The sequence below is a fragment of the Nycticebus coucang genome, chromosome 15 (assembly GCF_027406575.1).
Source record: "Nycticebus coucang isolate mNycCou1 chromosome 15, mNycCou1.pri, whole genome shotgun sequence".
NCBI classification, from domain to species: Eukaryota; Metazoa; Chordata; class Mammalia; order Primates; family Lorisidae; genus Nycticebus; species Nycticebus coucang.
In genome coordinates, this window is record NC_069794.1 from 35,111,942 (window position 1) to 35,136,226 (window position 24,285).

General features: G+C 37.6%; 1 protein-coding gene across 3 annotated transcripts in view; it reads left to right on the forward strand.

Moving 5' to 3' along the window:
- Nucleotides 1-24,285, forward strand: part of TBC1D4 (TBC1 domain family member 4) — a 223,642-nt gene that overhangs the window by 175,460 nt on the left and 23,897 nt on the right. For 2 of the 3 annotated variants that reach the window (XM_053564151.1, XM_053564152.1), the window contains exons 9-13: nucleotides 5,742-5,816; nucleotides 7,961-8,187; nucleotides 9,924-10,088; nucleotides 20,508-20,668; nucleotides 22,675-22,884. In XM_053564151.1, coding sequence (XP_053420126.1) covers nucleotides 5,742-5,816; nucleotides 7,961-8,187; nucleotides 9,924-10,088; nucleotides 20,508-20,668; nucleotides 22,675-22,884 — 838 coding nt within the window. The remainder of the gene's footprint in view (nucleotides 1-5,741; nucleotides 5,817-7,960; nucleotides 8,188-9,923; nucleotides 10,089-20,507; nucleotides 20,669-22,674; nucleotides 22,885-24,285) is intronic. The other variant, XM_053564153.1, reaches the window with a different exon arrangement.

Genomic DNA, 24,285 nt, shown 5'->3' on the forward strand with positions numbered 1-24,285 from the left:
TTATTCCATGTTTGTACATTAGGGCTTAAAGACACTGTAGCTTCTGATGTCTGGTGTTCTTACTTTTATTTCTTTGCTGTGGCTGAAAATACTTTTATAGGTATTTCTGTTAATGACTGAGATTCTTCTGATTTTATTAAAAGCCCTGGAGCAGGCATGGTTGGCTGTAAATGCCATTATTTTATCAGGGGAAAGCAGAATTTCTTAAAGAACATATGGAAGATTTGTCAGAAGTGTTAATGCAGATTTTCATACAATTTTTATGCTTTTTCTCCTTCAAAATCTATTAATTACTAAAATCCTGGCCCTCATCCCAGACCTATTGAATCAGAAAGTTTGGGGGTGGAGTCGAGTCATTTAGGTTTTAACAGGCCCCGAGGTGGTGCTGGTGCAGCTGAGACTCCTTCCTTGGGATAAGTTTATTCTTAACGCACCAGCATCATAAATAGCATTTGGGACCTGAATTGAACACAGTGTTTAATGAGAATTTTAGTAGAAAGACCATTCAAATAGATGTCAGGAGACCGGAATGCCAGACTTGGCCCTCACGGGTCTTTTCTGTTTTTGATCCCGGATGAATGATTTGCCTTTTCTGAAGAGTGGTTTCCCCATTTGTGATGTGGACATGCTCACACCCACTCACTTCCCATTACTGGGAGGGTTCAATGCCACTGTTAGGAAAGTATCACATGGTCGTATATCCAGGGATAAGCTCAAAGCCACTGTCATTTACAAAATGGCAAAGGGTATTTTGAGTGTCCCCTTATCTCCATTTGGTAGGGTGGCACCCTGCCTAGTACTTGCCTGGGTAGCTTTGGTGTAGCGTTTCCGCAGGCCTGGATTTCTGTGATGACTCTGTCAGCAAGGGCGCGGCCAGTCTATTTTAGTCAAGGTGCGCACTCTAGCTTTTGTGTCCCAAAGTGATGCCAAATGCCATAAATGTTGGGACCTAACAAGGTCTTGCTTGTGCTATGGTAACCGAGTGCACTTGTTGGGCAGTCTGGCAGCTTCCCATGTTGTGTTAAAGGTTACGCAGCAGAGGAGGTTTGCACACTGCTACCACGTGTCAGATGCCTTTTCCCTTCTCTGAGTGGCATAGTAGAAAATTTACCCTCCAGTTATGGAGTGTAGCTCATTTTGTAGCTCATAATTGCTGCTATTTTTAAATGTTGAAATCACTAATTTAGCTAACTATAGTTGTTTATGAAATAGGATCCATTTTTAACATGCTTAGAAGCTCAGCTCATTAACCCTTAAAAAGTGGGCTGAAAGGAAAGGGCCTGATGCGTGAATTACCAGGTCATAAGGTAGTAAAACTGAAAAAGCTGTCTGTTCAAAGGTGAAAATCAGAACCATGGATTGTGGTTGTTGTCTGTTGCTTTTTCTCAAGTTAAACTGTTTCAAAGGAGAACTATTCACTAGTACAGAGAGCAGGACTCTGGAGAGTGGTCCTCACCTTGTGCTTTCTTCAGATGGAATAGCCATTGTCTGACTTGTTGGGATGTGTGAAGTGGTAGAATATAATTTTAGGGTAGGTTTGTTTATCTTTGTGCACAAAAAAACACATACAGATAAAACACCACTGTGAGTCAATTGTGCAATTAAGTTGCCTTTGGGGGATGGAAATGGTTTAGGAATCATCTGATTACTTTCCCTGCTGTGACCAAGTAACCCTATTTGAGATAACCAGGCACCTTGGTGTGGAAGTCACAGCTAAAATAGCAGAAAGTCACCTGTTTTTCACTCTTAGGCACATACACTAACCCAGATTTGCTACCAATGTAGTTTATTATTGAAATATTACAGGGATAGGACAGAACTGAAGCCACGAAAAGATCTCGAGGAGGTTCTGTGACATTTGCAAAATGCCACTTAACTTACATGTATGCTTTTTAGCTTTGTTTGCAGTTTTTCACAGGGCTCTTAAGGTGGTAGTAGTGGATATGAGCTCAAGAACTTCACTTTTTTTTTTTTTTTTGGCCTGGGCCGGGTTTGAACCCACCACCTCTGGTATATGGGGCCGGTACCCTACTCCTTTGAGCCACAGGCACTGCCCAAGGACTTCACTTTTCAATCGTGCTTCCCACGTTCAGTGTGCTGCTCTTTCCTTTACCTGGCTATGTGAACTTGGGCAACATCATCTATCAGCCCTTAGTCTTCTTACCTGTGAAGTTGAACTAAATAACTATCAGAATTGTTGTAAAGTTCAAATGGGATAAACCAGTGTAAAATGCTTAACATGGGGTATGAAAATGATAAACATTTGATAATATTAGATGCAGCTATTAATTTTGTTATTGTTATGTTGTTACATATTGAGATAATTTATGCAGGTTAAGAATAAGTAAATACTGCTTTTGTGAAAAAAACAGGAGATCGTTGAATTAAGAAGTCATCTGAGAGCAAGCAAAACCCTGAAAACTTTCTGATGGTAGACGTAAAAAGAAAAATCTAATAGAAGGCTAGGGAACTAGAGCAGAAAATAGAGCAAAATGACAAATGGAAACTAGGAGAACAAGGTAAAAACGTAAAGGATCAATCTGGAGCCAAACAGAGCTCCAGGAAGAACAAATGCATGAGGAACTTTTTCAAAGAAATAATTTTAACTGTTTCTCAGAGCTAATAAGCATGAGTTTCCAGATTTAGGAAACTCAGAAAATGCACAATAGAAGGAATGAGTAAAAGTCATGGTTTGGTACATTGTAAAATTTCAGAATGCCTAAGGGCAAGGTTCTGTTCCAAAGAGAAATCACAGGTTGTACATCCAGGCTTCAGAATTACAATGGCATTCCACGTCTGAACCAAAGCACACGTGAGCAATGCTAACATATTCTGCAGGAAAATTTCTACCAGAATTACATACAGTCTACAGCCAAACTATTCATAAAGCAAAATGACATCTATAGATGTGTAAATTTTTTTAAACATTTACTTTCCATCTCCCTCATTCCTCTACCCCTTACCTTATATTAGCTCATCTACTGCCTTCATATTAGAATTGAGTACATTGGATTCTTGCTTTTCCATTCTTGTAATGCTTTGCTAAGAAGAATGTGTTCCACTTCCATCCACGTTAATACAAAAGATGTAAAGTCTCCCATCTTTTTTAGTGGCTTAATAGTATTCCACGGTATACGTATGCTACAGCTTGTTAATCCATTTCTGGGTTGGTGGGCATTTAGGTTGCTTCCACATTTTGGTGATTGTAAATTGTGCTGCGATAAACAATTTAGTGCAAATGTCCTATGATAAAATGTTTTGTTTTGTTTTCTGGGTAGATGCCTGGTAATGGGATTGCAGGATTAAATGGGAGGTCTAATTTGAGTTGTTTGAGGATTCTCCATGCGTCCTTCTAAAAGGGTTGTATTAGTTTGCAGTCCCACCAGCAATGTAAAAAGTGTTCCCTTCTCTCCACATCCACTCTAGCATCTGTAGCTTTGAGACTGTGATGTGGGCCATTCTCACTAGGGTTAGATGGCATCTCAGGATGGTTTCCTCCTGAGGGCAGGACACAGTTATAAGAGGGGCTTTACCAAGCAATTGCAATCAGTGTAACCTAGTTCTTTTTACCCTCAATGAAACCTAAATAATAGGGGGAAAAAACCCTGATGTAATCATTATACAGCATATCCATATAACAAAAACAGTTTTACCACCTTATGTTTGGAAATTAGATAAACATTAGGCCAGACGCGGTGGCTCATGCCTGGAATCCTAGCATTCTAGGAGGCCTAGGCGGGTGGATTGTGTGAGCTCACAGGTTTGAGACCAGTCCGAGGCAGAGCAAGACCTCCTTTCTAAAAACAGCCTGCTGTTGTGGTGGGCGCCTGTAGTCCCAGCTACTTGGGAGGGTGAGGCAGAGAATCTCTTAAGGCCAAGAGTTTGAGGTTGCCATGAGCTGTGACACCACAGCACTCTACTGAGGGTGAGAAAGTGAGACTTTGTCTCACAAAAAATAAATAAATAAACATAAAAAAATTTTTTTTCCGCTCTCTCCCTTTCTCAGAAAGCACCTGGAGAATGTCCTCTATCAAAATGAGGAAGTAAACTGTAATAAAAGAGGAAGACACAGGATCAAGGGAACAGAAGTTCCAACAGAGGAGAGATTCAAAAAAAATTCCCCAGACTGATAATGAGGGAAAGTACTAGGAAGATCTATAAAGCAAGTCTAAATTGCAGTGAGGTCAAATTGGAGGAGGAACGCAAAGTTCTCCATAATGGGCAGCTCAAAGAAAAAGAAAAAATTGTAATGGATGGATTGTGTCATGTTTGACCACATTGTCATCTGTTAGAGAATTTTGTAATGAATTTGCTATTGCTGAAGCAAGTCATTAACTCCATGAAAAACAACAAGTACGAGATAACGAGCAGATGTAATCGTAGTAAAATGTGTAGCCCAGCTGCGAACAGCATTTGAAAAGTTATAATGATCTAAGCACGATATACTGATTTAACTGAAACTCGAGATGTTACTATTTTGAAGAAAGAGGGAAGAGAGAAGTGTGTGTGTGTTGGGGAGGAGGCTGAGGGATGGATGGTGTGGGTTAGAAAGTCAGTAGGTGGTACCTGAAATGGAAAAATTGAAGAACAGGGATATAGACTGAAAACCAGAAAGATCAATATAAATAGTTTTAAGGTTTGCTTTTGGGAAATGAGATTCAGTGGGAGAGATGGTTGATCACGGCCATTTTTCATTATAAGCATGATGGTGCAGTTTGACTTTTGAAACTTTGTACAGTTATTACTTTGTTTAAAAATTAAAATGAAATTTAATCTCCTTCTCCCCCCAAAATAAACCCAAGAATACATGGAGACAAACTTTAAAGCAATAAAGTACAATGCAGATATTATGCACTTTTGTTTTTTATTCTGCACTGCCACTGTCAGGTCGATCTGACTTGTATTTGTAGTCATTTGTTTAGGAACTTTTCTGTGTGTTTTAGAGTTGTGTAAAGCTCCTCCTGCTGTGTTTTGTCTCTTAAGACCTTGGTAATGCTATTCCCAACCTACCTTGCTGCCCTTTTCCCTTAAATGGTTGGGTTGTTTCCTCTCACATAAAATTAGAACAGACAAGATGATCTCTTAGGTCCCTTGTCGTGAGATTATCTATGAAGTCCACACAGGAAAGGATTAGGTGGAAAGAAAATCAATAACCAATTCGCCAATGTTGAAGCAACCTGATATTTAGTCTTCTAAAAGGAAATGACTTTACTGAAATAGTTTTGTGTTATGGAAGAATGAATGAAGAAAAATCCATAAATTTTTGAATACCATTTTCTATTTTGTTTTTAACCTGTATTTATTATCTTATAATGTGAATTATGATGTGTGTAGTCTCGATTGTATGGAAGTTCTATATATTAAACCATTTTTATTATAGCTTTTTTGTTAGTTTGGCTATATCTTCCACATCTATAGTTATGTGTGTGAGCCACAGAGCAAATGGGGCTTTCACTGACCTTACAGATGAATAATATGGCAACTGTTAACCAAAATCACTTCAAAAAGCTTGGTATGAATATCGAATTATCTAATAGATGATTTAGAAATAATGAAAACAGAAAATAATCCATATATTGTGTTATAATGGCCGTTAATACATGTATAGCCAACGAATTTGAGTGAATCACAAAAGGATCAATTCAATGCTAACATAAAGAGGCGACCTGAAACTGATTTTTATAGTTTTGAAGCAAAAAAATTGAATTGCATGAAGGATTTACTTTATTCTTCTCACTCAGGGAGCTAACAGGATGAGAGGTCGGCTTGGAAGTGCGGACAGCTTTGAACGATCTAACAGTCTTGCTTCAGAGAAGGTATCTCATGAAAGCTCTCTCTTGTTTACTGCTCATTGCCACTTAGCAAACTAAGCAGCCCTGATATAGTAATGTGCATATTTAATTATTTCATTAGGGAATTTTTATGGCTTTCTTTATTTCAAATTAATATGAGGGTACAAATGTTTAGGTTACATTGTTTTCAGTTCTAAGGTAATGTGTAAGTTGTAATTGAGCCCTTCATCCAGAGGACCTTATGACTTTTTTGTTTGCAGTTTTTGGCTGGGGCTGGGTTCGAACCCGCCACCTCCAGCATATGGGGCCAGCACCCTACTCCTTTGAGCCACAGGCACCACCCAGACTTTTTAAAAAAGAAGTTGTGTCTGGGAGGACAAGGCAAGTGAATCCCTTGAGCTTAGGAGTTTGAGACCAGCCTGAGCAAAAGCAAGACCCCGTCTCTACTAACATAAATAAATAAATAAATAAATAAAACTAGCCAGGCATCATGGTAGGTGCCTATAATCCCAGCTACTTGGGAGACTGAGGCAAGAGGATCACTCGAGCCCAAGAGTTTGAGGTGGTTGTGAGCTATGATGCCATGACACTCTACCCAGGGTGACAAAGTGAGACTCTATCTCAAAAAAATAAAAAATAAATAAATAAAAATAAAAAAAGAAGTAGTGAAGGCTTTATCATTTTAAATAAGAAGATTCTGGATAGTAACATATAGCTCTTTATTCAGCTAAGCTTTCTCATGTTGGGACAGAATTCATCCCTCACAGGGTAATTGTGCTCTGCCAGGCTGTTTATTTATTTATTTTAATTTTTTTTGAGACAGGATCTCACTGCATTACCTGGGTTAGAGTGAAGTGGTATCATCATAGCTGCAACCTCAAACTCTGGGCCTTGAGCAATCGATCCTCTTGCCTCAGCCTCCTGAGCAGCTGGGACCATAGGTGTACACCACCATGACCATCTTTTTGTATTTTTTTTGTAGAGATGCGGTCTTGCTGTATTGAGCAAGCTGGTCTTGAACTCTTGGGCTCCAATGATCCTCCCACCTTGGCCTCCCAAAGCGCTAGGACTACAGGCATGAGCCACCACACCCAGCCTCCCAAGCTGTTTACTATTTGGAGCTAGTATGCTTTGGAGGAGCAACTGTTGATCCAAAGTCATATAAAAATGAGCCATGTAATAACTAATTACTGTACTTTTGCCATGATCTTTTTTTTTTGTTTTCTTCCCATATTCCTGTTCCACTCATTTTTTATGTTAACTGCAACATTAGGATGTTCTTTATCTCAGAGACAGCTCTCAGTGGGCTTGGTTTCCTGTTTCCGGTACTGTGCAACATGTAACCTGAAGCATATGCAACTAATTTTTTTCATGGTGGAAAAATATTAAAATATTTTTATTAAACTTTTTATTGATAGAATGGAGGGCTTAGTCCAGCTGTGAGTCTGTTGTCTGTAACCCATGTTCATCAAGCTAATCATTGCTACTGCAGTTCCTGTTCTGGGCAGTACAAACAGCATACCTGTCTAAACTGAAAGATTTATGATGTCCACCCTGCCATATGAGATGCATTCCAGCATAGCTCACTTTTCATTCATTTCCTGTTTTTCATGGGTTATAAAAGAAATTTACCTCAGGGAATGTATAATTGGACAGAAACATCCACAGCAAAAGAAGATACTTAGCGGGCTTTATTTTATTTTCCCAAAGGCTTTGCCATGAGACTTGGACACTTAGGCATGGTGATATTGTTTTGCCAGCACAGGAAGCATGCAGCTGATATGTCATGGAAATTAGGTGACATGCAAACACAGACTCCGCCCTCTTTTGGTCCTGATCTCTTTTCATCTTTCTGACAATGAAAAAAAGTAGAGTAGCTGTCGCTTTTACCACAAAGTGTCTGGGGAAAGAATACCTTTTCTTATCATCCCTTTCACTTTCTGGCCTATCTTCACGGATGTTGTCTTACAGCTGCTTATCAGAAGAAATGGGTTGTGGTGATACTGATTAGCCTCCAGCATGGATTGAGTAAAAGGGGGGGAAAAAAAACAGTTTTGTCATGACTCAGGAGGAAGATGAGGCCCACTGTCACCTCTGAGCTCTGTGTTTTGGCAGTCCTGCCATGACCCACGGAAAAAAAGAAGACCTCCTTTCTGCTTCCATTTCAGGACTACTCACCAGGAGACTCGCCACCAGGGACACCACCAGCCTCCCCACTGTCTTCGGCTTGGCAAACGTTCCCTGAAGAGGATTCTGACTCACCGCAGTTTCGAAGACGGGCACACACGTTCAGCCACCCACCTTCAAGTACAAAGAGAAAGCTGCATTTCCAGGACGGGAGGGCTCATGGCCTGCGCTCCCCCTTGCTGAGGCAGAGCTCCATCGAGCAGTGCAGGTGAGTCCCAACCTTTATCCAGGCGGTGACATCAGATTCTCGTGTTACTGTGTTTGATCCCTCTGGAGTCAGGATGGGTGTGATTTCACATTGTAACCAACTTTTAGTTTTTAGAAAATGCCATAAAATTATGTTGATTTACCTTATTTACTAAGGGAAACAGGAAAGGTCAAGGCACACTCAGAGAGGAGTGGGTGGAAAGTTTTTTTTTTCTTTCAGCAAAATGGAGAAAACAAGATACCGTGTGATTGTTCTGTTTGAAAACCCACTGACAACACATTACTCAGTATCTTGATGACCGCCCCAGAGAAACAAAGTCAGCAACTTTGAGGATAACAACAGTAGAACTTCCTGTTAGCCTAGAATAAAATAGCAGAGTTTAAAAAAAGTTGCCTAATTTACTTTGACACATGAGATCTTTGGCTGTATTTTATTACATAATAAACTAAAGCTAAATATGAAAATTGTTACAAAATTTATATAAAATCAGGTAATATCTATAATGATGACTATATACACAATAATTGACAGGTATTGTTCATTAGAAATGATCTTACTTGGTATTTAAAAAATAACTTGACAAAGTTGTTTGACATTCGGTGAGAAATATTAAAGGGAGTAAGCTTGGTATTAAAGAATGATTTACTCCCTACCTTGTAGGACAGAGGGAATTTGTGTCTTGGAACTAATTTTGTTTCTCTTCTTTACCTTTGAGTTTGATAACAGAAAACAGGGTTGGATAAGGATGGTGTTTGGAAAGAAAAGAAAAAGCAGAAATTGAAGTGAAACAAGATGGCTGATTTTTATATCAAGTGTTATCAAAATGTACCAGCATCCCTTTTAAGGATATAGTTTTATTCTCATTGCTGTTTTCAGCATTATTTGAAATTATACAGTAAGATATTATGATAAGATAAAGTTAATTAAGAGAATTAATTATCCTCAGATTTTATTTTTGTATGGGAAGGAGATTAAGTATTCATTTGCATACCAAGGTTTTGCTAATCACATGGCAATTAAACTTTTTATTTTTTTTCTCTAAAAATGATTTTAAGAATGAAAGTCATGAATTATTTTAGACTATAAGTGATATCTCACTTTTTTCCTGTGTTTTCCACATTTTGTTATGCATAAATTCAAACAGTTTCTATCCATATAAAAAGGTGCTATTTGTCTTACTGTGAAAACGTGCCACACAAAGAATTTCTAGATCTTGGGCTTTGGATTAAACTATAGTGGAACAATTCCAGTCTTGGGGAAAGAACATCAACATTCGTATTTGTTAAGCAAAGGTATTATGATGGCTTTTAACAACCAAACATGTTGTTCTTAAATATTTGGAAAGGTTTATATCTTTAAAAAGGTCAGTCTTTGAACTACTGATAATCAGTTTTTCCTTTTGGAAACTTGTTTCCTGTAATTATTTGTGCTTTGCTACTTTTTTTCCCTTGAAGTGTCTTTTGCATGTAAAAACAAACGCTTTTTGTCCTAAAGTTGTTAAAAGGTTTTTAGAGACAAACTCAGATGCTGTAGAAATATTGCATAAATGAGGAATGCAATTTGTGAAAGAGTGAAATTAGATCATAGTCATGGACATAGAGATGGCGCGGTGCTTCCAGCTCTGAGCCTTGAAAGGAAAGATGAATAGCAAGAACCTGTTTATATGCTTTTTCATAGTAATGAAGATTTTGCAAAAATATAAATTAAGACAAATCTGCTGTGTTTTCTGTACTCAGCATTCTTCCTTCCGTTCGACGCATGCACTTGGAGAGTAATTCTTCCTCCAGTCTTCCAAGTCTTCACACTTCCTTCTCCGCCCCTTCCTTCACTGCCCCCTCTTTCCTGAAAAGCTTTTACCAGAATTCAGGTAGACTCTCCCCACAGTATGAAAATGAAATCAGGTGAGATCAGTGTTGTTGTGCAAAGCAAACTTTTCTGCAGTGATATGCTGATGTGTTACTAAAACGTGGCTGATTAATTCTGAAGTGACATTTATACATCCTGGTGTTGGTTGTGCATCTTCTAATCGGTTTCTAATATATTGGTTTCAATTCCAATTCATTTTATTAAGAAAACTTTTTAAACCAGTAGTTTCAAAGCTTCTCGATGACATGATTACCTTTGAAAATTATATTATTTTGGATTATGTGTGTGTTTCTGTGCCTTGGACACCAGAGTGTAAATAAGCTTTATGTTGTGTGGAACAAGAATTCGTTCTAACACATACTAAGCAAACCTTCCCTGATAATGCCTGTTTTTTTCCTTAGGTTCTTTAGATATATTTTATGGTACCCAAAAGCCACTGATTGAAACAACTGTACTAATGTAATAGATACAATATATCTTTAAGTATATAGAATATTTCCTAGGCATTGCTTTGATTTTTCAATGGCAGAGATTTAAAATTTCAATGTAAGTCACATAGTTGGTACAGGATCATGTTGATAGCAACTTTCAGATAGCATTGAGGGTCTATTGAATCTTGTAGAGATTCTATATTGTTTTGTTTTTTTTCCCCAGTAGGGAAAATACAGCTTCTTAGATGTAGTGATTTTTGGAGAATTGCCTCTTTTTAAATTTGAAATTATGCATGATACTATGTTAATCTTTCAAGCTCTTAGTGGACTGTTGGCAGCCTCTGGAAAGTAGTGGGCTAAGTTGAGAACCTTTCTAAGGAAGGGGGTTGTTGTTAGCTTAAAAGTTTCTGAGATTCATTTCTGTTTTTTTTTTTTTTTTTAAGTTTTTGGCCGGGGCTGGGCTTGAACCCACCACCTCCGGCATATGGGGCTGGCGCCCTACTCCTTTAAGCCCTAGGTGCCGCCTGGTTCATTCCTGTTTTTGAGTCTAGCTTGACTCATTCATTATTGATGCACAGGGTTCCATTAAATACACTTCAGTTTATCCATCTTGCTGATGGCCTTTTGAGTTGTTTTTGGTTGTTTGATAATTGGCAATTCTTATAGCCAAGGGTAAAATACAGGTTTTCAGCCAGCCTCTGTGCCACTAAGACCTTCTTGACATTCTTCTGGCCTATTTTCTTTTAGATGTATGAAATTCTGAAAATTGGCATGGTAACTGTGTGACTCTCACTAACTAGTTAAATCTTCGAATTATCTCTGAGCATCTTTTGTTCACATGTGCCTATTTTTCCACTCCAAGGAACATAAATTACACTGAATTAATATAATTTTGAGTCTGAACTTCCCTCTGAATTAGCACAAAGTCATGTTCAAACATTAAATTTGAGTTCTAGTGAAGAAAGTAGGTGAAAAAAATCTGATTTTGAGGGCTTTCAGAGACAACCTAATGGGAGAAGAAAGGAAGTTAGCTACAAAAAGGGTAAAATATATATGGAATATGAAATGAATTTAGAAAATGAAGAATGCAGATATTTATATATATAAATAACAGTTGGCCGTGTCCCTGTCATACTGCCTACTAAAAAGAATACAATACTTTGAGTCAAACCTATTTGTGGTTTATTATTATGTTAACATGAACATATGAAGAACCCCAGTTTCCTTCCTGAAACAGAACTATTCCTGAAAGTGACAATTACAGATAGCCATTCGGAAGGTCACAGGTTAGCCAAGAATAGGATACAGAGTACAAAAGTGGTGACTTCTTTTTAAAAAGATTATTTATAGTGTTCAATAGAAGGTTATTCATTTGCTTTCACAAGTCCCTGCTTAGTTGTACGTATAATTCTTGCCAATAGCTTCCCAGAGCTCTCTGTGCCCTGTTCTAATAGAAGGATATTGAAGTCAGAGGGCAAATACCTGTGAATTTGGGGTTGAAAAATTACACCATTTTATAGCTCTGTTATTGAAGTGCTATGTGGAAAACTTTTAAATTTGTGAGATCATTAGATATCATTCTATTTTCTGTAGTTTTAAGTGTTTCCTGGGCTGTGTATAATTCCGAAAATAAGAGAGTACTTTTTTCCTACACTTAATTATACTTTTTAGTTTGACAGCATAAACATAAGAACTTAAAAAAAAAAAAAACGTTTTCTGTGTGCAACCACACCAGTCCTAAATACACAGTTCAAAGGATTATCACAGAGTGAGCAGTACCCCTGTTTCTCCACTGCCCCAGGGGACAGGTGGAATGCCACTAGCACACCTGTGCTTCCGGTTTCTTTTCAACTACCCCCATGTTGGCCTCAAATATTATCAATTAGTTTTGCCTGATTTTGAACATTATATAAATGGAAAATAATATATATTTTTTAAATCTGGCTTCTTTCACTAGTTTGTGTGATTGGTTCCTGTTTTTATGGGCACTTCATTTCATTCATTTTTATTGTCATATAGTATTTCATTTAATATAGTGCAATTTATCCATTTCTTGTGAACGGGCATGTGGGTTGTTTCTAGGTTTTTGGCTTTGAAAAGAGTATTGCTTGCCCTCTGTACATGGCTTTATCTTTTTAATATTGCCTAGTAGACTTACTTGCAGAGCACTGAAATGGTAGCAGTAAAAGAATAAGTACATTTTTTGTTATACCTTACTTTGAATTAATTTTTCAAAATGTGATGTTATTTCATTGTTTAGTAAACTATAGTTTTATGTGATATGGTTTATTTTTATAATGTATTTTATGTTTATGAAATATATTTTTATCAATAGGCATATTTGTTACTTATAATTGCTCTTCAGATTTTAAGCTTATATTTAAAAAAATTGTTTGTAGCGAAGTTCATTGCTCAAAAGTAAACGATGGTGAAGAAAAGGTAAATGATAGTCATTACTTCTATTCACTTACAAAACTTTTTTGTTGAAAAGATATTTGTATTGATAAAGTACTTTGTGATAAAGTTTTGGTTCTAGTTCTCTTGTATGCACTGATACAACTAGTCATTGTGGTTCCTTATTGAATTAACTTTACCATGACTTAATGATGACTTGTAGGAGCGACTTTTTATTCTAAACCCTGGTTTTGAACATATGTCTGTGTGTGCTAATGCATTCCTTGTTTTCCTGTTGTCCTAGACAGGACACTGCTTCAGAATCAAGGTGATTAGAGGCCTAAATATTTTCATTAAAAAATTCACAGATTCTTACAATTGAATATCACCATTAGTTTAAAAAGCAATTTTGGTTGTCTCCTAAATGCATGCCATCTTTCTGGGTGCTCAGAGGTCTATAGTAGGGAAGATGTGATGCCTGGTATAAGATCATGAGTAACCATATAAAATGTTGATTGCAAACAAATCCTGTTTCTACTCTATTCCACACTGAAATTTCCTTAGGGTTGTGCTGTGGCCTTCAATCAAAGTCTAACTTTACTATTAAATCAATACAAGTTAATTTGCTAGTTGGGAGCTGCGTGTGTCCATATGAGAACTTTATTCCATATGCTGGGAAGATGGAGAAATGAGCATCTTGCAAAAAACATACTCATGAAATTGAAGCTTGTTTTCAGCTGAAGAGGATTAATAATCTGTTTCTATTCATCTTAATTCCTCTCACACTGGTCACTTTGAGACACTGCTAAAGCCTTGCTGACCTCCCCTTTCTCTGGACACAGGAAAACTCTTAGTACCTTATTATGGAAGGCTAACCACATCTCTTCTCTTGACTCACATGCTTTTTTGTGATAAACATCGAGAATCACTGGTGAACAACTTAACTGCAAAGGGCTATTCTCTGCCCTTGTTCTGGGTTCTACACTTTGATTATATCACCAGCCAAATGGAAAACATACATGCCCACCTTCCTATTTCAGGATGCTAGCATTTAGATTTCTTTGCAGCTGGAGTAAAAACACAATATTCAGGATTGGACTAGAAAGAGATGTTCAAGGAAAAAGTCCTCAGAAAATTATTTTTGGCACATTGATAAGACAAAAAGTGACCTTTTTAAAGACTTGTGATTGACCTATACTTTTTTGTAATTAGGTATGAGACCCTTTAAATAATACTTCTTGCCTGTCTTTCAAACCCTACCATAAATGTCAGTATAACCCATGCCCTTTAGTGTGCCCACAACAGGTGTAGAATTAGGTCTGTTTATTACTAAAGAGGTCATCAGGCCTATGGTTTTCTTATTGTACATATGGTTAGATTGAACCTCAGAGAGATTTTATGTTTCACTTGATACTATTTTCTTTATCTTAGGTTATGAGGATGTGTGAATAAACCTATGAACTACCCAAAAATACTTCAAATTTTGATGTACAGAACTTTTTTTTAAAATCTGCATTTTGCATGTAGATTTCAGAAATAAAACTCCTTGTTCTCATCAGTTTTTTTTTTTTTTTTCTACACATTATTCCACTTGCTGATCTGTCTCTTTTAACTCAGAGCTCAGGCACGATATATGGATTTCCACTGGGATAATTTAACCTCAGTTTTATTTAATTAGCAAAGATCTTCCTTGGGATAATAGACATGTACCTGATTGAAGCCAAGACTGATAGTATAAACTACTAGTGCATCTGCTTCAATTATGAGTTACATTGTACTGTGAATTCTTCAGGGGGAAAAAACAAAAACAACTGAAGTTCTGTCACTGTGTTGTTCCATTTAGCCTTTCTTAAGGCCATTTACAAAGAGAAAGCTTTTCTAGCTTTCTGTTAAATAGTTGCTATTGCATTAATCAAGTGTTGTTATCTATTCTGACTTGTAATCCATTGTGATTTAGATATGGATTTAGTCAGTGTGCAGTTAGTTATTTGGACTTTACAATGCTGAGAGTTTTAATTGGGTGTTTGAAGGTTGGGGGACAGAAGGCAGTTTGCTGCTCAGCCGAACAACTCTGTAAAACTGGTTCTGGCAAAAGAGTTTACCTTTGTGCAAAGTGTATCTACATTGCCCTGGCAGGAAATTACAATGACTGCATCCTTCTGCAAGTTGAGTCTCTGTGAGTGGTCATTAGGGCGAACACCTTCCTTCTGTACAGGAGCCTGTAAATTAATTCTTACCAAAGCATGCAAGTATGCATTAAAAATTCTGTGTTAACATAAGAAGTATGATATTAATTTAATATTTGATGTAGTAAAGGCTATAACTACTTGTTCAAGGATATATTAAAAAGCTGCCTTAAAGGTTTGATGGGATCATAGCTGTGTGTAGAGATGGGGTCTCACTCTTGCTCAGGCTGGTCTTGATCTCTGGGCTCAAGTGATCATCTCCTAGCTTTTGATTGATGCTGTGCATAGCAGACTTTGAAATAGCTCTCCCAACCCACATGGTGATACATACACCATTTTCTGTCCTTATAAAGTTATTATTTGTTCACAGATTGTGGTTCTTGATTAATTGGTAAATGGTAACAGGAAGCATTTCTGTTATATATACAGGAATATGCCATTAAAAAATGGGTGGGAGTTCTCCAAGTTGTATTTCCTTCCTAGTTATTAATCTCTAACTTTGTAAATTTAGGAGAGAAGTAATGCTGGCACATAGTACTTTTTCTGAACATGTCTCTTGGGCAGGAATTTTATAACACACAGAAGAAAAAGATTATATGGAAAAATAAGAGAACGATTATATTTTATTTCATAATTTTTGTAGAAATGATTAAAACATGTATATTTCATGTTAGTGCATTTTTTACTTTGGTCCTCTTACTTTTTTTGAAAAAGGATATACATTTTGGAATGCAATTATTTCAAGGCAAAGAAAAGGAAGTGATATGTTTACATAAATGAAGCACCTAGTAGTACTTTGAAGTTGTTTCTATGCTGAAATAAATGAAATTATTCCATTAAAAATAGAGAAAGAAGTACCCGACTAAAAGACTTAATGCCAATTAGAGGCTGGTTTTCCCAGAAATACAAAGGATCCTGGAAGTCCTGACAGCTTTGTTTTCGTGGGCCTATGAGCCTAGACAGAACTTCCATAAAGAGTATATACATTGGGGGTGGTACCTATGGCTCAGTGAGTAGGACACTGGCCCCATATGCTGGAGGTGGCAGGTTCAAACCCGGCCCTGGCCAAAAACTGCAAAAAATAAACAAATAAAAAGAGTATGTTGGCCTGAGAAACTGCAGTGTCCAAGGTTCTGGATCTTTTGGGCTTGACCCCTGGCTCTTTCACATATTATCCACGTGACTGTGCTCAAGTTTCTTAGCCTCTTTCTACCTTAATTTTCTCAGTAAAATGGCAATAGTAATTAATGCCTACCCTGTAAGGTTGCTGTGAAGATGAAATGAATCCATACTTGTAAAATGTTTAAACACTCGGAATCTGGAATGAAGTATGTGCTTTTTTGAATCTTTATTTTTATTATTATTTTGAATGATTCAGCCAAGACTGGATGAATCCTCTTCTTCTTTTTTTTTTTTTTGTTTGTTTGTTTGGGATTCATTGAGAATACAAAGAATTAGATTATACTGATTGAATTTGTTAGATCAAGTCCGTCTTATGATTGTGTCCCTCCCCCATGTTGTTTTGTTTTTATTTTCACTCAAAAATAAGCCAACTATAGCACAAGACTATGGGGAAAGGGTCAAGGAAGGGGAAGGGAATGGGGAGGTTTTGGTGAAGGGAGGGCAATGGGTGGGGCCACATGTACAGTGCATCTTAGAATGGGTACAGGCGAAACTTACTAAATGCAGAATACAAATGCCTACATACAGTAACTAAGAAAATGCCATGAAGGCTACGTTGAACAGTTTGATGAGAATATTTCAGATTGTATATGAAACCCGCACATTGTACCCCTTGATTGCACTAATGTACACAGCTATGATTTAACAATAAAAAATAAAATAAAATAAAATAAAAAAGGAGACATTATGCTTGCGTGCCTACTAAGTTTAATTAAAGGAGAAATTAAAGTGATAACTAATGTTGTAGTAACAAACCACCAAACTAAAGACACCTTCCCTCTTCATCCCAGGGCAGTTTATGAGAGAAATTTGGATTCAAAGTGTTTCATGTGGTTTTGATTCTTGAAATGACCACCTTAAGAATGTCAGATTGCATACTAAATGTAAATCAAGCAGTAAATTGCTGTAAGTTGCACTGACTAGTTAAACCCTTACCTGGAACCTGACTTCTGAATACATAGCTTCTCTTACTAAATGAAACAGAAGATTTTGCCTTATTTCAGCAACCGAACTGCTTTTTTCAGGATTTTTTTTTTTTTTAAGTAAAAAATGAAAGGCCAGGTGTCTGTTATGTAAGTCCTTCCTTTCAGTGTATTCTTACCTTATATTTTGACTACTAATTCTTGGCTTGTTACTGGCCATTCAGTTCAAAACGTCGGAGGAAAATTTGTCATTGGTCAGTTTATTGATATTATAGGACTAACCATTTAGATATAATGAAAATTTCAAATCTCTATTGGTGGATTGATATCCGTAAGGGTATTGTAGGCGCCTTTTTTATTTTTTATTACAAATAATATGAAGGTACAGATGTTTAGGTTACATTGTTTCAATTCTAGGGCAAAGTTCAAGTAGTACTTGAGCACTTCACCCAGGGGGTGTGCTGAACACCCTCACGTTGTGCTCCTTAGGTGAGATCCTCCCAGTTGCCCTCTTCCTCCCCCAGTAGGCCTTCCTCCTCTCTCCTACCCTCTCCCTCCTCAATCCTTCCCCTTGCTAGACTTTGTGTGTGTGTGTTTTTTTTTAATGTGGAAGTAGGCACCTATTTTCATAACCTATTCCCCCAAAGCTTGTATTTTACAGGTAGTCATGAAACTGATATGGGTACTTCCCATTTTATCTTGAAGGCTTTCTAAACACTTGATATGTCATTAGCAGTTAATTAGAAGGTGATTTTTAAAAGATGTTTTAATTTCAGCATTAAAATATGAACATTTCAGAATCTTTACTATAGTTTTGTTTGTTAGAGTACTAGAAAAGTCAAGAGAAATTAATATTTGTTAAAATGGGGTGGTGCTTGTGGCTCAAAGGAGTAGGGCACCGGCCCCATATACCAGAGGTGGCATGTTCAAACCCGGCCCCAGCCAAAAACTGCAAAAAAAAAATTAAAATGTTACCCCTCTGAGACATTGGAGTAAGTGCTTTTGTGTAAATATATCATTTAACTTTCAAAGCTTAAATGGTAAATTAGATGTGCTTATATAGGAAGGGAACAACACCTAGTAGGAAAAAAAAGATGCCTTTTCCTGCTTATTAACAGTATTTCCATGGTTAATATCTATCACTGTCATTAAGAACTCAGTCCATACTTTTGGGAAACCATTAGGACTTTCTGTCAAAAAGACTTAAATCATGACTACCAATAAAGTGTTTTAAGAAGGTGGATTTTTTATTTATTTCTGACATATTAGCCTACTCAGGTTTTTTTTTTTTCCCATTTCACTTAACCTTCTGAGTTAGTAAATATTTTTTGGTTTTATAAAGTACTCATTTATTCATTGGGTTATTATTTGTTGAGTGCTTACTCTTTACACATTACTACACTAGAAACTAGAAATACACCTATTAACCGGGCAATTAGCAAATACCTGCCAATGAAATAGTGTTACCAAAATGAAGATACTAAGTACTTCAAGACTTAACTGTTATATAGAGAACATTTGAATCACAGTTTTTTTGTTTTTTTGTTTTTAAAGGGTCTTACTATGTTGCCCTGGGTAGAGTGCTATGGCATCGCAGCTCATAACAACCTCAAACTCTTGGGCTTAAGTGATTCTCTTGCCTCAGCCTCCAAAGTACCTGGGACTACAGGCACCTGCCACAACGCCTGGCTATTTGTTGTTGTTGTAACTGTCATTGTTTAGCAGGCCTGGGCCAGGTTTGAACCCACTAGCCCCCGTGTATGTGGCTGGCACCCTACCCACTGACTACAGGTGCCAAGCTTGAATCATAGTTTTTAAAAGGGAAATAACTTGCATAAATGCTTTCCAAAGTGGAAATGAAGGTGAACATATTTCATATTGCAGGGAGTTTTGAACAGGGAGGGGACACATTAGGGTTGTAATTTTTCCAGGAGACATTAGAGAGGCGGGTTGACTCTGCTGAGATGTCTGTATCGGCAGTGGTACTTTCTGAAGCATCATAACACATCATGATACTAGCTGTTTACATAGCAGCTCAAGGGTGTGTCCTTTTCTTAACGTAGCTAATCTAGAGGTCGTATTTCTCGAAGGTAGATCCAGAATAGAACCGAGCTGCCTGATACCTGTACGTGTGGACACAGAGGGTAAATGAGGACATGGCAGGCAGGTGTGAAAGTGGACCTCTCACGATTACCTGCCTCAGCCCTAGGGAGTCCTTTTGAGAATCTCAAAGAAAGCTGTGTCTTTTCTGGCTGGATGTCATTTCCCACCTAAGTACTGAACTTCTTTATTCCATCAGAAGTCCCATGTGTACTTTGTCTTGTTGGTGTCACTGCTTGTAAATATTGGTGTCTTCATCATTCTCTCAGGAAAACTCAAAGATTGTTCAACTTAAAAATGTAAAGTACCCCTACCGCTAACAGCACAATTATATTATGTAGTGTCCCAGCTGCAAACACAGTTGATTTCAAAAGTAATTTTGACCTTGTACAGCAGATACTCCTAGCATAACTTTCAGTGGTCTTTTCTAGGAAATGAAATTCTTAGAGCAGAGGTGCATTTCCCTATGTGAGTTTCACAAAGCACTAATGCGGAAAGACAGGCACGACACCACCTTCCCCTCAAAATCGGGGGAAGTGATTTTAGGGTCAGTTAATTTAAATAAGGGGATTTCTATGTGCTATTTCTCTTTTGGAGAGTCACAGTACATGTCAGCATATTCAGTCTTTAAGAAGTGCTGCTATAAAGAAATCTGGTTACTACTTTTACATTTAGCCAATCCAATCTTATCTGCCCCTACATTTAAAAATATGGCACTAACAGTAATCCCAAGGTTGACCATTATGCCTATATTCTGATTAATTTTTGTCATGATCCAGCTATTTGTAGCTAACAATTTGGAGACAGATCTTCTTCTGCCTCACAGGCAGTCAGAAGCTGTCTGTATCAACCTGTAAAAGCTATAAGAAAAGCTCTTTATGAGCCTTTCATGGAATATTTACGTGGTCTGAAATAAGCTATTAATTTCACTTCTTTAGCAAAGCGCTAGGTTATTCCTTAGGCATCCTTTATTCCTCCCTGTAAGATATTCTGTTCCTTGGATTAGAAGTAGAACTGGTTGGCTACTAAGGAATGAGTAGAAACAGGTGAGCTGCTTGTGACTGGGCTGTGGCCTAGACTGCACTTTCCCCAGGCCCTGGTGACGCACTGTTCCATGTTGCCTGTGGCTTCTGCTTGCCTGCTGTGGAACTTGTGAATGGCTTGTGTTCCTATTTCATTGGCAAGTGCCATGTTATGCAGTTCTCCTTATAAGTGACGCATTTATTTGCTCTCTACAGTGATGGGGAAGGGAGAAAGAGGACCTCGTCGACCTGCAGTAATGAATCCCTAAATGCTGGAGCGAACTCTGGCACCCCTCGCCGCGTCTCCTGGAGGCAACGCATTTTCCTCAGGGTTGCGTCTCCCGTGAACAAATCTCCCTCAGCCATGCAGCAGCCAGGTCGGTGTGGTACTCCCTAAGGAAGGACTCCTCATGAGAGGCAGAGATTAGGCAGTAGAATGCAAACACGTTGCATATAAGGAGATGTGAGTGATGACGGGGGAGATACAGGTATCTCTGTACCTGATACAATGGTTTACTTCGCAGGTATCATTAGAACACACTAGACATTCAGTACCTGCCTGTCGAATGAATGAATGAGTGGGGAGCTTTCAAAAGCCTGTGTTTGGGCCTGCTTCACAGTGCATAGGGAACTATGATAGGTCAGAAAGGAAGTCCTAGGTATTTTTATGATTGGAAAAGCAACAGAGTCTTTTATAAGAGTCACACATGAAACAAAGTGACAGAAATGTTGAACAATAAATGGATACAATACACTAGGCAAATGTCAACCAGAGGAGGGCATAGGAACCTGTCTTTGAATATTAGACCTATTAGAAATTAAAGCGAAAGCATGGAAAGGGGCAAGGTAAGGGCACAATAAACAAAGATAATGACAGTGAGAACAGATATGTATAATGATACAGTCTTGAGAGCTAGAAAATAACAGAATTTTGGAGAGAGGTAAATAAATTAAAATCTCTTGTGGGAGGTCTTAACAAATTCCTCTCTGGAAATTTAATTTAGAGAAATGGAATAAAGATTCTATTTGAGCAACACAATTGGCACAAGGTTGTTCTAATATTTATACAGAAGTTTGTCCCCTTTAGAGAAAACTCATTTTCAGAACATGTGGGACATTCCTAAGATGGAATTATGTACTTGGCTACAAAGATTTTTTAATAAATCCCAGATAATCATGACCATTTATGCTAAAATTCTATGACCACAGTGCTAAAAAAAAAAAAAAAAAGAAATCAAGAATTAGAGAATAATCTAAAAAGAATGATACAATTGGAAACTGAAAACTGTACCCTTAGAAACTAGGAAGAAGAAAATACAAAGATCAGAGCCCCACATATCAAAACTGAGTGGGTATGAGGGGCAGTGAATAGCTGTGAATGGCTTTATCCAGCACTCTGAAGGCCCCGAGTCAGTTGTACTGAACGTTCAACTGAAGCAGCTAGCCCAGGAGCCATGGAGTAAAAGTTTAAAACAACAAAACTTAAGGAAACAAATAATAACTGTCAGGTCAGAGGTCAATAAATTATAAAAAAAGAAGATTACAAGTAGTATTACCAAAGATAAAATTAACTCTGCCTAGAGGGGTCAGACGATGCTTCACAGAAGAACTGAGTATTTATTTCAACTCATTGCTGGGAGAATTATGCTTAGAAGGAAGGAATGGCAAAGCTCTGGAGTCATTTGAGCAAATTTTGCAGATCAGAGAATCATGAAAAATTCACTGTGGTGGGGGTGGGCACGGAGAATGGGAGATTGAGAGATGAGGCTGGAAAGTTTACTTTAGGCCAGAATCTGCAGGGATTTACATGCTATACCAGTCATCTGGACTTTGTTTTTAGGGGATGTAATTAGCCTCTGAAATGGCTTAATAGACGTGGTCATGTTTGTTAAGAGGGTGTGTTGCTGGAGGAGAGAGCAGAGGGAGTGTTTTCCTCAGCCAGGAGAGGAGGAGAGGCAGAGGGGAGCTGCTTTCCTATTGACAGGCTCTAATGGTAGATGTAGACCTTAGGAAACACCTACCCACTTAATCTTCTTGTTTTGCACAGCCAGAGAACATATGTAAGCAAATTGCAGAAGTGTTAGACTCTGAGGACAGGCCAGTTCATTTTGGAGCACCTATCTTAACAGATCTTTTCGTGCAGAAAGAAGAAGTGGTGAAATGACCTATGGTTTTATTTCACCATGAGAGGGAAATCTGGAAGGGGAATTCAGTCTAGTGAATTTACTTAAAACATTTGTTCCAGAAACTAGTAGCTGCTGGGAAAGTGGCTTTGTGAGAACCTTTCGGTGTGGAAGATAAGACGAGAGAGGGCCAGTTCAAGAGAAGCGTCCGCAGTCGGGTTGCAGTTAAGGAATGCCGCTCACTCTTTTCTTCTTTGCAGATGGACTGGACAGGAATGAGCTGCTGCCGCTGTCCCCTCTCACTCCGACCATGGAGGAGGAACCAATGGTTATATTCCTGGCTGGTGATGATGATCCAGACAAGATCGAAGAACAAAAGAAATCCAAAGAGCTGAGGAGTTTGTGGAGAAAAGCTATACACCAACAGATCTTGTTGCTTCGGATGGAGAAAGAAAACCAGAAACTTGAAGGTTAGCCATTCAGACAGGACAGAGTGATATGCTGCTGTTATTTTAGGGGGTAGGTTAAACCTCCCCCTCAGCCTCACCCATGCACACATGCTCATCCGTGGACAGTGGGCTCACTTTAAAAGAACATCTCCTTGTTTATTTTCATTTTGCGAGGTGGTTATGACCAGGAAAGGTCAGCTTATGATATTTGTGTTTTTGTTTCATATAGGTTTGCATTTTAAACAGATTTAAAACACAAGAAGCCCTTCCTTAGAGTATATTTTTATAATATAGAAGTTAGGTGATATAGAATCAATGTATTTGATAGGACTAAAAGTTTAAGAAAAAAAATCCTTAAATATGAAAAGGCAAATTTTCTTCTTTTTCAGTATGATTTTCCATTTTCAGGTTGATTATATTCATAATGGGAGTAATATGTTCATTTTAAATAAATTATATCCAATTCAACTGTGACATAATCAGAGTTCCTATTTTTTATTAATGCTGTATAAATTTCCTTTGAACAAAATCATATTCAAATCTTTGGATTTATAATCAAATAATTTTTAATGGCTGTTGAGTAATTTGTAGTACTTTTTTGCTAAGTTTATGACTACTGAATGCTCTAGAATGCATTTTTAGCCTTTGAAAGAATGGTGTAATTCACCTCAGTACTGACAAAACTACATGCGCAGACGTGCCTAGATTACTAAAATCTGAAAAACGTATAGATGTCATTATCTTGGGCAAATCACTTAACCTAAAAGGGCCTCGTTTTAGGTATTTCATCTGTTAAGTGAAAGATTTTGGACTAACACTTAAGTCAAACAAAAATAAAAAGAAGAAAAAATAAAAGATTTAGCTAAAAGTGGGCCAATTGACTTTTAAGAATGTTGGCATATGTACAATCTAGGTTTTTCTCTCTTTTATTTGTTGCTTTTATTTGTTGTCTTTCAAAGAGTTTTTTAGTGTAAGCATTCATGTTTCTGAGTTCATCATCTGGCCTAAGATTTCTTTTTTTTTTTTTTTTTAATTTTTTGAGACAGAGTCTTACTTTGTCACTTTCAGTAGAGTGCTATGGTATCATAGCTCACAGCAACCTCAAACTCCTAAGCAGCTGGACTATAGGAGCCTGCTACAACACCCAGCTGTTTTTAGAGAGGAAGTCTTGCTCTTGCTCAGGCTGGTCTCGAACTTGTGAGGTCAGGCAATCCACCTGCCTCGGCCTCTCGCAGTGCTGGGATTCTAGGTGTGAGCCACTGCGCCTGGCCCTACATTAAGATTTCTCTGACCACACCTATTATTCAATTCAGTTTTTTATTTTAACAATGTTTGGTTTGTAAGAATGCAATTTTTTAAATTCCTATTTTCTAAGCAGAATGAAAAGTATGTATGATTTTCTTCTTTTCTTTAAAATTAAAA